This window comes from Eumetopias jubatus, unplaced genomic scaffold (assembly GCF_037043125.1).
Source record: "Eumetopias jubatus isolate StellerSeaLion01/CBP00866 unplaced genomic scaffold, mEumJub1_p1.0 scaffold_5, whole genome shotgun sequence".
NCBI classification, from domain to species: domain Eukaryota; kingdom Metazoa; phylum Chordata; class Mammalia; order Carnivora; family Otariidae; genus Eumetopias; species Eumetopias jubatus.
Window position 1 is genome coordinate 10,510,975 of NW_028274811.1, and position 13,211 is coordinate 10,524,185.

General features: G+C 40.3%; 1 protein-coding gene across 1 annotated transcript in view; it reads left to right on the plus strand.

The window, feature by feature from the left end:
* Window positions 1-13,211, plus strand: part of KCNN2 (potassium calcium-activated channel subfamily N member 2) — a 143,283-nt gene that overhangs the window by 106,270 nt on the left and 23,802 nt on the right. Inside the window, exon 6 of the mRNA XM_028093030.2 lies at window positions 11,619-11,729. Within this exon, the coding sequence (XP_027948831.2) occupies window positions 11,619-11,729 (111 nt within the window). The remainder of the gene's footprint in view (window positions 1-11,618; window positions 11,730-13,211) is intronic.

The following is a 13,211-nucleotide window of genomic DNA, read 5'->3' on the forward strand; positions in this document are numbered from 1 at the left end:
CTTCTTCTTTCTATTCCTGTAAGGTAGGCTTAGGCAAGGATAGGCATCCAGGAGGAGGAAATGGTTTATTTGAAGGTAGTGAGTCAGGGAGGATGTTGGTAACTTTGAGCAAGTCCACTGGGCCAGGAGCGCACAGAGTAAAGTGAAAAAGTGGGAGCGCCTGGGGGGGCTCAGTCAGTTAAGCTTCTGCCTTTGGCTCAGGTCATGGTCCCAGGGTCCTGGGATCGAGCCCCGCATCAGGCTCCCGGCTCGGCGGGGAGTTTGCTTCTCCCTCTGCCCCTCCCCCACCCTGTGACGTGTTTTCTCATGCACACATGCAAAAATAAATAAAATCTTAAAAAAGAAAGTGGAAAAGTAGTACAGCAGGAGGCTGGAACGGAAGGCCAGGTCTTGGAGAGCTTTTGAGAAGGGTTTGCTGCCTGTGGTGCTTTGCCACTCTTCTTTTTTTTTTTTTTTTTTTTTTTTTGAGAGACCATGAAGAGCGGTGGGGGGGCAGAGGGAGAGGGAGAGAGAATCCCAAGCAGACTCCCTGATGAGCAGGCAGCCCAGTACGGGGTTCAATCTCATGACCCATGAGATCATTACCCGAGCCGAAATCAAGAGTCAGACGCTCAACTGACTGAGCCACTTGGGCGCCCCAACATGCCGATGTTCCGGGACCCGCAGCAGGTGCAGACATGACCCCTACTCCTTACACATTCCAATTTGACCAGGACTGGTTTGTTGCATGTGTTTTAGGTAGCTGAAAATGGGAGGGCAGCGAGCTGTCTCAAATTGATCGTAATGCAGCATGAACTTTTTAAATGTTGAAGCCGGGCGTAGCTTCAAATTGATGCGTTCTTTTCAGTGACCCAGGTTCTATTCATTCTTTATCTGCTTTTTATAGTTTGGATACAGCAAAATGTATTATCTTGCTGCTGCTTTGATTTTCTGCCTACGTCAGGATATAAGAGCTAGTACCGGGAGCTCCTTAGGCAGGAAATACCCTAAATTTCTGAAGTTAGGCATCCCTCCCAATGCCTCCACTCTATCCACCTCCAGGTTGGCAGCAGAGGGACAGGCTCTCCATGTGAGGGCCTTTGAATGGTGGCCAGAGCAGCCTGTCCTCTTGTAGCAGCTGCCTTGGAGGATTGTTCCAAGAGTCAGAACTGGCTGGAAGGACCGCGCGCCTGTGGCATAGAGAGGGAGTGTGAACACTCTTCTCCCACTCGGCAGTACTGACCTGGCATAAGGCAGCTAGATGGGAACATAAAATCCAGGGCCAACTTTAAGGTCACCAGGAGTGACAAGATGACCATTTCAAGTCCCAGTTGTAAAGAATATAATTTGGGGGTATAACTTAACATTGTTGGCTTGTAAAAGAAAAATACGGTTCTTTGCATTTTGATGAACTTTTTTTTTTTTCCCATTACAGTGGGTATGGTCCATTCTGTTAACTATTGGATCACTTGCTCCTTTTTCCTCAGAAGATAGCATTTTATTATATAGCATAATGCTCTGGGAAATAAAATTTGCATGGATGTATTTTTGGAAGGCTGTAACAAGCCCACAAGGGACATGAATGATGCTATTTAAAAAAACAGAACTGCTAATTGCAGAGTCTTTCCCCTTAAGCTTCTTAGAAACAATTTCCTTGGTGTTCCTTTTGGGCAAGATGCCCCCCCCCCTTTTTATTGTTGAATCAGGTATGACTCAGGGTTTGTGCAAATAGCCTAATACGCCATGGATCAGAACCAGATTTGAGGTTAGCCTTGCCTGGATCTTGTGGTATTTCTAGCTTTCCTCACTTTTTTCTTTGCCCTTAGGGTCTTCAGAGCCTCACCTGATAGCACAAATCTTTTATTGAATTGAACTACTTGTTTGCTTAGGTTTCACTAGGGATCCTACTTTACAGAAAAAAAATAGAAGTTATACTCAACTTTTAATCTATATGGACACAAAGACGTTATGTTCCCTGAAATTCACAGTGACCTCACTGCTGCCCTCTAGATTCATGGTGAAACAGACCCTCTGTTCTTAGGCTGAGGAGGTCTACTCCCATGTAAGGAACAGATGAGACTTTAAAAAAAATTTTTTATTTAAATTCAATTTGGTTAACATAGAGTGTATTATTAGTTTCAGAGGTAGAGTTTAGTGATTCATCAGTTGTATATAACACCCAGTGCTCATTAAATCAAGTGCCCTCCTTAACGCCCATCAACCAGTTATCCCTTCCCTCTCCCCCTCTCCCCTCCAGCAACCCTCAGTTTGTTTCCTAGAGTTAAGAGTGTCTTATGGTTTGCCTCCCTCTCTGTTTTTATCATATTGTATTTTTCCTTCCCTTCCCCTATGTTCATCTGCTTTGTTTCTTAAATTCCGCATATGAGTGAGATCATATGGCATTTGTCTTTCTCTGACTGACATTTCACTTAGCATAATGCCCACCAGCTCCATCCACATCATTGCAAATGGTACAATTTCATTGTTTTTGATGGCTGAGTAATATTCCAGTGTGTGTGTGTGTGTGTGTGTGTGTGTGTACCACATCTTCTTTATCCATTCATCTGTCGATGGACATCTGGGCTCTTTCCATAGTTTGGCTATTGTGGACACTGCTGCTACAAACATTGGAGTGCAGGTGCCCCTTCAAACAGACTCATTTCTTAATTGGTCCCATCAAAATGGTTTACTTGCATGTAGACACATTCATTAATCTTGGACTAACCTACATGAAACGCTGCATGGAGTTGGATTGTGTCTATCCCTAGACCAAGCAACCTCCCACAGAGTCAGGCCCCCAGAGCGATTGCCTGAGGGTGAGTTTCTGGGAGTTGGTTCCATCCTGTGTAAATTTCCTGGGGATTGACAGTGTATGGCTGCAGGTTACCTACAAACCAGTATGGAGAGTGTTTGGCTGATAGTAAAGATATCTAGAAGAAGCTAAGTTGTTTTCCCAGCCCATAGATATGGTTAGTTTCCTTAAGATGAACTGTGTTTTGTGAGACTCTTTTTTTTTTTTTTTTTTTTGCTTTTGTTTTCAGGAAACTTAAATACCAATTTGTCACTTTGGGATTATCGAAGCCAGACACAACTTCCTTTTATTTCAGGCATTTATTTGCCTATTTCCCCTTGGGCTTTTGCAATGCATGTTTAGGTAAAATGCACAATGTCAGATTTCCCATGGGCCATCTTTCTCTCTCTCCATCTGGTCCCTACTCAGTTGTGAAAAAGAAATACGATTTACAATACTCCTGAGAGAGGACAGGGTTATCCCTGAATCATCTTGTATATTATCTCTCAAGTGCTGTATTTCCTTGTGTTCTTTTATATTTGAATTTTCTGGTTCTTGCATTTATGAAATTGATAGAATTTATAGCTTTATGTGGTTTTTTTTTTTACTTTGACCTAAGATAGAGTCAGTCCAAATGCTAATATCTACAAAGCCCATTTCCCATTTCAAAATGTCCACAGAAAGAAATGAGCACTGCCTTCCTTCATAAAACTAATGAAACTAATGAATTATTTCATGGCACCATCTTAGATGTTCACATTTCGTTGGTTAAGACCCCAAAATTAAACTGTAATTTAAAATTTTTAAATAGCTTAATTTGTGTCATGAGTGATATTTTTGGGCTCCAAGGACATTAAGATTAATCTGCAGTGCTCTGGGCAGAAATATCTTGTGAAATGGTGAGGAGAGAGTTTTCCAGAATATTTCTAAGGGACAAACAAATGGCCTCATCAAAAAATAACCTCTCCTCGCCTGAAATGTCAATTGTGAATCCAAGACAACCGTGCAAAGCTTTTTCTCTAGTTTTTACAGTGTTGTTTACATAGATGATAATGGAAACGCTTAAAATAAGACGATCTTAGATACAAGTATTACAGTGTGATAGATCAGACAAATCAAGCAGAAATTTCCTTCTTATCAAGACCTACCTAACAGTAAAGCTGAAGACTCAAAGATCTCTTCCTCTCTCCTGGATAGTGTCTTAAAAACATAAACTCCTAGGGTTGCGTAATAGTCACTCATCACCCTTCTAGAGAAAGCCATGGAGGTTGTAATTACTTTTTTCTCTTTATTCAAGTCTTTTCTCTGTGGGGTCCTACCAAGGACCCGATGCTTCATTAGTGTGGATGTCACCACAAGCAATGGGATGAACTCTAAATGGCTTTATTCTTCTGGTTGAAGATGCTGGGCAAACAACACTGTTAGATTGTTGGTGTCTTAGGATTGTTGGTGTCTTAGATTTTTGTCAGCTGGCGCTGGTTTCTCGTTATCTCCAATGTGACGTAGAGATGGTCATTGTTTTGCTTAGCTTTTACAAAGTTATCCTACCTACCCTTTCATATGTGTACGGATAGACAAAAACACAAGCTGAAAGCTCTAAGTTCCCCTTACTTAGGAATATCTATGCTTGTTTCAAGAGAATACAGCTTCTTTGGTGAAAGAGTATCTCTTGGCTTTTATGAGAATGAAGGTCATTTTTGCTTGTCTGTTTCTATAGAATTATGGCATCTCTTGGGGGCCCTTTAACTAGAATATAAATGACTAGATTTCTTGGCAAAATTACCTTAAAACAGGAAGTATTATCTGCCCCATCCTGGGGACACAGGTTATTATCTGATAAGTGGTTCCCCATGGATTCCTCAACACAAGTGTGATTTAGGTTTCCCCCAACCATTTTTGCAGTTCATAACAATTTAACAGTCACGGCACCAGTGAGTTCAAATTTTACTCAGGCAACAACAACAACAACAACAACAAAGTAGTCTATTTTTTATACCACCTTAGGATGAGAACTTCAGAAAAATAAATCCTGTCACCATCCTCTTACCCCAGTGCTGAGGAGTCTTGACTGAAGGTCACATGGTGGCTTAGTCAGTTGTCAGAGGTCAGTTTTCATCCTAGGGGGAAGAACACTACACTGTTCACTCAGTCAGAGAGTGTTCCAAAACACAGCCATCAATTAGCCAGAGCTTGTCAAGAGAATGACTGGTATTCAAGAGGGCTAAACCTAAGGTCTGGTTATATTTTTTTACTTTCTGTCTCTCCATTTGGGGATTTTTTTTTCCCCCTGCCATTGGACATAGAAATCCTGAGAAACTCAAGTCAGTTCTTGGTATTGCTTGTGTGAATAAGCAAAAACAAACAAACAAAGAAAAAAACAAAACAAAACAAAAAAACACCCCAGGATCTTTTTTATAGGTCTCATACAATTTGACATCACATGTTTAATATCAAATAATAACTTTGAAGAAGTTTTTAGTTTACTGGGGTCCTTCTGGTGTGTGTGGTGAATCTCAACAAATAAAGGCTCAGTGAGGAGAGCCTATCTTTAAATTCTTAGGATAGTTTCTGTTTTGCTCAGAGGAGCAGAAGGGGATGATGAGCCTTGTCAGTCAGAAGACACAATTCCCGACCAGTGCCCTAAGCAGACCTTCATTTCTCTGCAGGGAGATTTCTTAAGAAATACAATAGCTGCTTTCTTCTAGGTACAGACAAGTAGATTCGGAAGTTGTTGTGACCTTCTAGCTTTTGACTTGTTGACTCCACAATTCCACCCAATTTTTCTAAACTATCAGCACTTTTATTTGGCAGGGCTACCCTTCCTGTCTTTAAAATACGTGCACTCACATTGGCAACCGTTGCTAATAAGGAGATTTAAACCCAGGCATGACTCATTGTTGATGACCACTTTTATGCACCATTTCTTTCTTTCCAACCGTCAAGGTACAAGAATGAGCTGAAGCAGCAAATCACTCTAATGGAGATTTGGGTTTTCCAGGTATGGGTTTTTTTTTTTTTTTCACTGAACTCAAAAAAACCACACATACCTCCTCCCCTCCACCAGATGAGGACAGTGGACTTGACCTCTACCCTCCTATCAGCAAATACCAAGTCACCTTTGAAGAAACTCAGAAACTCAGGGCATTTATCTTCAAAATTACCTTGACTGTTGTTGATTTTCAAGAACTGAGGAGATCTTGCAGAATTCCAATGGGATAGAATAATAAAGCTGAGTGTTTTATAGAATTTTGGTTGCCAGAAGTGATCGGTTAACACAGTTTCAGGAAAAAAAAAAAAATAGACAAGTGCAGTAAAATGTGTTGTTTATTCTGTGATATTGAATCAGTCAAAATCAGGGACAGAAAAATGGGCAGCAGTATTTCCAAATACTCTTTTTACCTTCCTTTTGGAGGATATGCTGATATTTTTAAATGAAAGTTAATTGGTCTTAAAGCTGTTTTATTAATTTGGGTGTATTTTAAGGAAAAAGCATGTTTTTTTTTCAAATTAACTATATTTTGGTAAATTTTAATTACTGTTAGTCGAACAAATTGGCTACCACACTGAAGTTTTGAGGCTTTAGGAGCTATTATAAGACTTGCAGGAGGAGAATTAATTTGACACTGGAGTATTTTGAACACTCGCATTTTTTCATTAGTCATTCTTGGTGAGGGTGAGGATTCTGGAATTTCTAAACGAAAATTACACATTCCAGTATTTATGTTAAATCTTTGGCAGATGCCTTTTTAAATAAGAACCCAAACCTTTACCTAGTGTGCTGTTAAAGGAGTTTCCCTTTTCCATAGGCTTGTATTCTTAAGTTGTTAGAGCCTGCTCCCCCAAAATGATCTTTCAAAATGATTCTTGAAAGTATCCGCAGGATGAGCCGAACCAGGGGACCTGAAGTAAAACGACGGTGGTACCTTGAACTTTTCAAACATTGTGTGGTAAAATGACCTCGGGGAAAATGAACTCTTTCCTGAACATTCTGGGGCCCAACACGGCTTGCAGTTTCTGTGCTCTGAGGAGGAAAGGCAGAGTGGGAATAAGGATTGTATTTTTTTAATTTGGCAGCAGCTCAGACTCTCCAGGTGTTGGGGTTCAACTTCTGCTTTATGCTGATTGTCATTCTGTTCACTTTGATCTGGCCTAGGGCCATGAGCATCAGTAATGATCTCTTCTAAGGACACGGTCTCTCCGCCTCCTTTATCTCTCCCTTGCAACATCTCATTTGTTAGAAGGAAATGATACACAAGCTAAGGAGAACCTCCACATTTGCCTTGAATCTATCAGCTTCACAAACACACCATGTTTTCTTTCTTCATGTAGTCTTTAGGGGCCCGAGCATCCTGAAGGGACGGGCCAATGATTTGCTTCAGTTCCCCATCATTTTCCCATTCATTGCTCCCATTTTCCCAGACCAGGAACCAGGATACTTTTTATGACTTTGGTGAAAGGAAGATGACTCATCTTGTGAAAGGCATACAGGGATCTTCGTTTCAGAGAGTAACATATGTTCATCCCAACTGTTTCTACATCCATCGTGATGACGACACGCTTTGGAGAAAATGTTGTAGAAGCATGTTTACTTTCATTTGTCTTCACTTCATGGAACAGAATGGACAATTACGTCATGCTGTTACTTAAATCATTAGAACCATTCATGTGGGCAGGGATTTCCTGGGGACCTGGAAAGCTTTCAGAGGTGAACCAGCTTCATTTTGCATACCTCTAAATTTTTTTTTTTTATTAAAGTTACTTTCTTGAAACCTGATTCTATACACATGGAATCCTTTGATGAATAGTAAGAACCTAGGGACACAGAAATGTATGGTTTCCCTAACTAAAATAAAACTAAAGGAGTGACTATATTTGAACGGAGGGAGTTTTCTAAGTGGCCCTTGAGGTACCATTTAAAGGGTACAGTTAGGATGATGGAGTGACAGGTACAGGTAATAGTTTGAATAATTCCTAAATTGTCAGACTCCCCTGCTTTTGCAGTTTGCCACAGAGGTACTCATTTTAGTGCACAAGACTTATGGTGAGCTAGAGAACGCTCAGCAAGGAATGGGCCAGTAGCAGGAAAAAAACAAGAGCCCAAGAATAAACACAATAAAAATCGACTTTCAAAGGCTCTTGATACCAGTGATTTTCCACTCCTGTTAGGATGTTGACTTCTTTCCAGAAGGATCTCAGCAGTGGCCACCTGCCAGGGCAGAACAATATTCAACTTCAAGTGCCAACTGCCGCTCACAGCTCACTCTTTCTCTCTCTAGCAGAGGAAGCCCCTCAGATTTTTACGTTCTCTGCTTATTCAGAAACCATCGCTGCTTTCGAATCTCTCATAACTCTCTGACTGATGAGCACCTGGGAGCAGTGTGCAACAGGTGATCCCGTATTTCTCGAGCAAATGCTAACTACAGTGGGCAGGTATGGATGGCCATCTTGAGTGGCCAATGATCCCATCCACTGATTTTTGGTTAGGCCCTTACCAGTACACTAAAACTATTTAGATTTTGTGGCAAATGTTGAAAAGTGAACAGAATAGATGTGCTTTCAAAAGCTATTCTTTTTTTTAAAATTTGAAGTATAGTTGATATACAATACTATTATTAGTTTCAGTGCATAACACAGTGAACTGTCATTTCTATACATTATGACATGGTCACCAGAAGTCTAGTTACCTTCTGTCGCCACATACAAAGCTATCACAATATTATTTACTATATCCCTTAGAATGTATTCCATATCCCCATGATCTGTTTATTTTATAGTTGGAAGTTTGTTCTCTGTATTTATTCGTCTGTTTCTGTTGCCTTTGTTCATCTGTCTTTTTAAAAAATTCTACGTATAAGTGAAATCATATAGTATTTGTCCTTCTGATTTCACTTAGCATAGAAACTTCTAGTTCCATCTATGTTGTTTCCAATGGCAAGATCACATTCTTTATAGCTAATATTCCATTCAGATTAATCCTCAGAAGTGGAATTACTGGATTGTATCGTAGTTCTATTTTGAATTTTTTTGAGGAACTGCCATACTGTTTGTTTTCCTTAGTGGCTGTACCAAGTGACATTCCCATCAACAGTGCATGAGGGGTCCTTTTCCTCTACATCTTTGCCAACACTTGTTATTTCTTGTCTTTTTGGTATTTGCCCTTCTGACAGGTATAAGGTGATATATCTCATTTTGGATTTGCTTTGCACATCCCTGATGACTAGTGATGCTGAGCATCTTTTCATGTCTCTGTTGGCCCGCTATATGTCTTCTTAGGAGAAATATCTATTTTGGTTCTCTGCCCATTTTTAATCAGGTTATTTGGTTTTTCTGGGTGTTGAGTTGTAGGAGTTCTTTATGTATTTTGAATATGAACCCTTTATTGGATCTATTATTTGCAGGTATCTTGTTCATTCAGTAAATAGGTTGCTTTTTGCTTTGTTGATGGTTTCCTTCACTGTGCAAAAGGTTTATAGTTTGATGTTGTCCCATTATTTATTTCTGCTTTTGTTGCCCTTGCCTGAGTAAACAGATCCAAAATTTGCTGCTCAGAGTGCTAAGAGTTTACTGCCTGTGTTTTGTTTTTCTTTTTTTCCTGGGAGGGAGTTTTATGGCTTCAGGTGTCGCATTTAGGTCTTTCATTCATTTTGAGTTTATTTTTGTGGATGGTATAAGAAAGCGGTCCAGTTTTTCCAACATCATTTATCAAAAAGACTATCTTTTCCCCATTTTTTATTCTTGTCACCTTTGTTGTAAGTTGGCCATAGAAGCATAGGTTTATTTCTGGGCTCTCTATCCTGTTCCATTGATCTATATGTCTATTTTTGTGCCAGTGCCACACTGTTTTGGTTACTGTAGCTTTGTAGCATGGGTTGAGATCAGGGAGCATGACACCTCTAGCTTTGTTCTTCTTTCTCAAGATTGCTTTGGCTAATGGGGGGGTCTTTTGTGGTTATATATAAATTTGGGGCTCATTTGCTCTAGTTCTATGAAAACTGCCATTGAAATTTTGATAGGGAGCACTGAATCTGTAGGTTGCTTTTAGTATGGATATCTTAATTCTTCCAATTCGTGAGCATGTTCTGTCTTTCCATTGATTTGTGTCCTCTTCAGTTTCTTTCATCAGTGTCTTACAGTTTTCAGAGTACAGGTCTTTCACCTCCTTAAATTTGTTCCCAAATGTGGATCCTTTTAAATGATAAAATTAGGAGCAAATTATGTATATAATTTTCTGATTTGCTTGTTTAAATATTATATTGCCTTAAAGTATTATAGAACTAAAATTTTAATGCAGCAATAATATATTATGGATATGCTCTGAATAATTCCATTCCTCAATATTAGATACTGAAGGTGAAGATTACCATGTACGCAAGGTGCAGAGTTGCTTTTCTAACTAGTGATTTTCAGACCTACTGGTAATGAGGAAAACTAGGTCACCTCGTGGGACTTTGAGACTCTCTTGGCTAGCTCTCCAGTGAGCACCTTGCCATTTTGGCTAACATAAAGGGGATCCTATTAAAAACTAGTTTAAAAAGATTCAAATCTGTTGAAAGATCCACAAGTATTGTAACGTCGTGCTGTTGGCGCCCCTTTTCAGCGGGCTCCTGCCTAAACACTGTCTTCATCGCTGTCTACTGAGGCAGTTCGGCTGGCTCTACTGCCCCGGGGTCCTCTCAGGGGTGTGATTCCATCTAGAGGAATGGACTGACTTCCCTTTCACAGGCCTGTTGGTAGGTCCTCAGTTTCCCCCTTCGCTCCCAGGAGGTTGGCTGTGCCCAAGATCCATGAGGTAACTGCAGTACCATGACCTTGCCTAAAAAAATAACAGCAGGTATCCCGGCCCTGCCTCCTGGCCCTGTATGAAATCACTGGCCTTAAAACCAAGAAGACCCCACACCTCATGCATGGGATCATGGAGCAGAAGGACTCTAATCCCGGGGGTACCATCAGTGTCTGTCTCACATTTCTTCCTAAGAGATTGGCACAGCGGCCTATAATTTAAAAAAGACCACTGCTGATCTTTTTCAGAAAAAAAGGGAACCCATGCCTTTCTTAGTACTGGCTAAATGCCTGGAATAGGACAGTTATCCCTTACCTTCAACACTAGATAGCTCTGTTGTCCAGGTTCAAATCACTGGGATCTTCACATGACCTTGAAGTTTTGCGTAGGTGGAGGTAATGCATCTCTTTCTACTCCTGGTAAGTCACAGTAAATTGGCTTGAAGACCTCTGGTCTTAGCTTAAGAGAAGATTATGCAATGTTATTTTTATGGAATAATGGTTCTCTTTTTTTTGCTTTTTTTTTTTTTTTTTTTTTTATTTGACAGAGAGAGCACAAGTAGAGGGAGAGAGAGGGAGAAGCAGGTTCCCTGCTGAGCAAGGAGCCCGATGTGGGACTCGAGCCCAGGACCCTGGGATCATGACCCGGGCTGAAGGCAGCCGCTTAACCGACTGAGCCACCCAGGTGTCCCGAATAATGGTTATTTCTACTCCATGCATTTATGCTAACTTACTCAGCTATTATTTGTTCCTATTATACTTTCAGTTATATAACTGATATGCTCTGTTTGTCTGTTTTTTAAGAAATCTCTCAAATTTCCACAAGTTGCTACTTTACCATTTATATCATGCTTTAGAACTTATAATACATGAATTAAGTTTTTAAATCCCCACTTACAGGCTTGCTGCTTGAGCTCGTTGACCAGGCATTTTTGGTGGTATGTGTTGAAGTCACTGAATGCTATGGTTCCTTATCCCTGGATACTTACGTATTTGGTGAACATTTTTTGCATGTGGCTGAGACCAAAAGTAATGACGCATTGGCGTTCTCTTCTCTTCTGGTTTTCAGGGTGCTGGTTGCACAGCCCTGGTGGTCGCTGTAGTGGCAAGAAAGCTAGAACTTACCAAAGCAGAAAAACACGTGCACAACTTCATGATGGATACTCAGCTGACCAAAAGAGTGAGTCATCACCCTTGTGTCTTCAAAAGGAATGTTATTGTGCGTTTCTCCATGTCGGGCAATACGATTTCTGTCTTGACTTCTGAAGCTAACATGACGTGCTTTAATGTTAAGGCCTTCTTGGAATCACTTCCATTTTTTTTTCACATGTTGAGAACAGAGTCGTTCTAACTCTAGGTCAGGTAGGAAATAATTGGACGACCTTGGTATTTACTCAAGGATCAAAACAGACCACGTCAGTCCAAATAAATAGGCACACTTAACATTTACGTTTGCAGGATACAAGAAGGGACGAATATTTGATCGAACAGAAAGGAACACACTGTCAGTGTAATCTAGGAATCTTATGGGGAAGTGATTCAACAATGTCCTACTGAGCTTCTGTGAGCTAGTCACTGTTCTAAAGACTGGGGTTGCAATGACAGCAAGAACCAGCCAATAACTTTTAGGACCCCAGCATAGGAGCAGAGATAGATATGCCTTTTCTGTGATTTAAAGACTGTGCAATAGATGATGGGATAGCATCCCAACAGGAAACTACAGTAGAAAACAGTAATCACGGTGTTTGTTTACAGAGCACTCACTCTGTGCGGAGCTTGGCTCCAAGAATGTCACTCATGTAAACTAATTTCATTCTCAGACAGCTTTATGAGGGAAGTGCTAATAGTATGCCCATTTTACAAATATGGAAGCCAAGACACAGAGAGGTTCAGTAACTTGCTCAAAGTCATTATATCAAAGAGGGAAAAGATTGTTATCCCTCTCCCACTAAATTTTTAGCCTCTATGCATTGTCACTTGAGAAACCAAAATAAAAGGTCAGATACAAAACTAAAAATTATTTTGTAGCAGTGTCATCTTGCTGCATAACCCAAAGTAGAATCTAATCAGGCTGTCATCAAAATAACAAAACATGTTGTCATTTGGCAATTTTACCCATAAAGGAATTCATGGAGAGTTCAAGCAGAGTTACAATTTTCAGTGTAGACTTTGTTTGTATGAATAAAAGTTATCTCAGCTCAAGTTCAAGCAGAGTTACAATTTTCAGTGTAGACTTTGTTTGTATGAATAAAAGTTATCTCAGCTCATTAGGTAAATACTTCCTAATAGATCAGTCACTTTGATGCACACATTTATGCATATGGGTAGTATTTACAAAATGGAAACATGGATTCCAATTGCCTTGCTCATTTCTAAGTCTTACCATCAGATGTTATTGTGAGACTTCATTGCAGTTGGAAGGTCCACATGTATTCTCGATGACCTAAGCCACTCAATTGCAGACATTACCCTCGTGGCCTGGGTGTGCCCCTTTAGGATGTCTTTCTACCCTCCGGTTTTCTCTCACTCTCCAAACCCATGAACATTCATGAATGTTACAGAAAAGCAAAAGGAGAGGCCTAAGTGCAGAGCTGAATGGAGGGGTGGGATTCTTGTCACTTTTTTTTTTTTAAAGATTTATTTGAGAGAGAGAGAGAAAGCA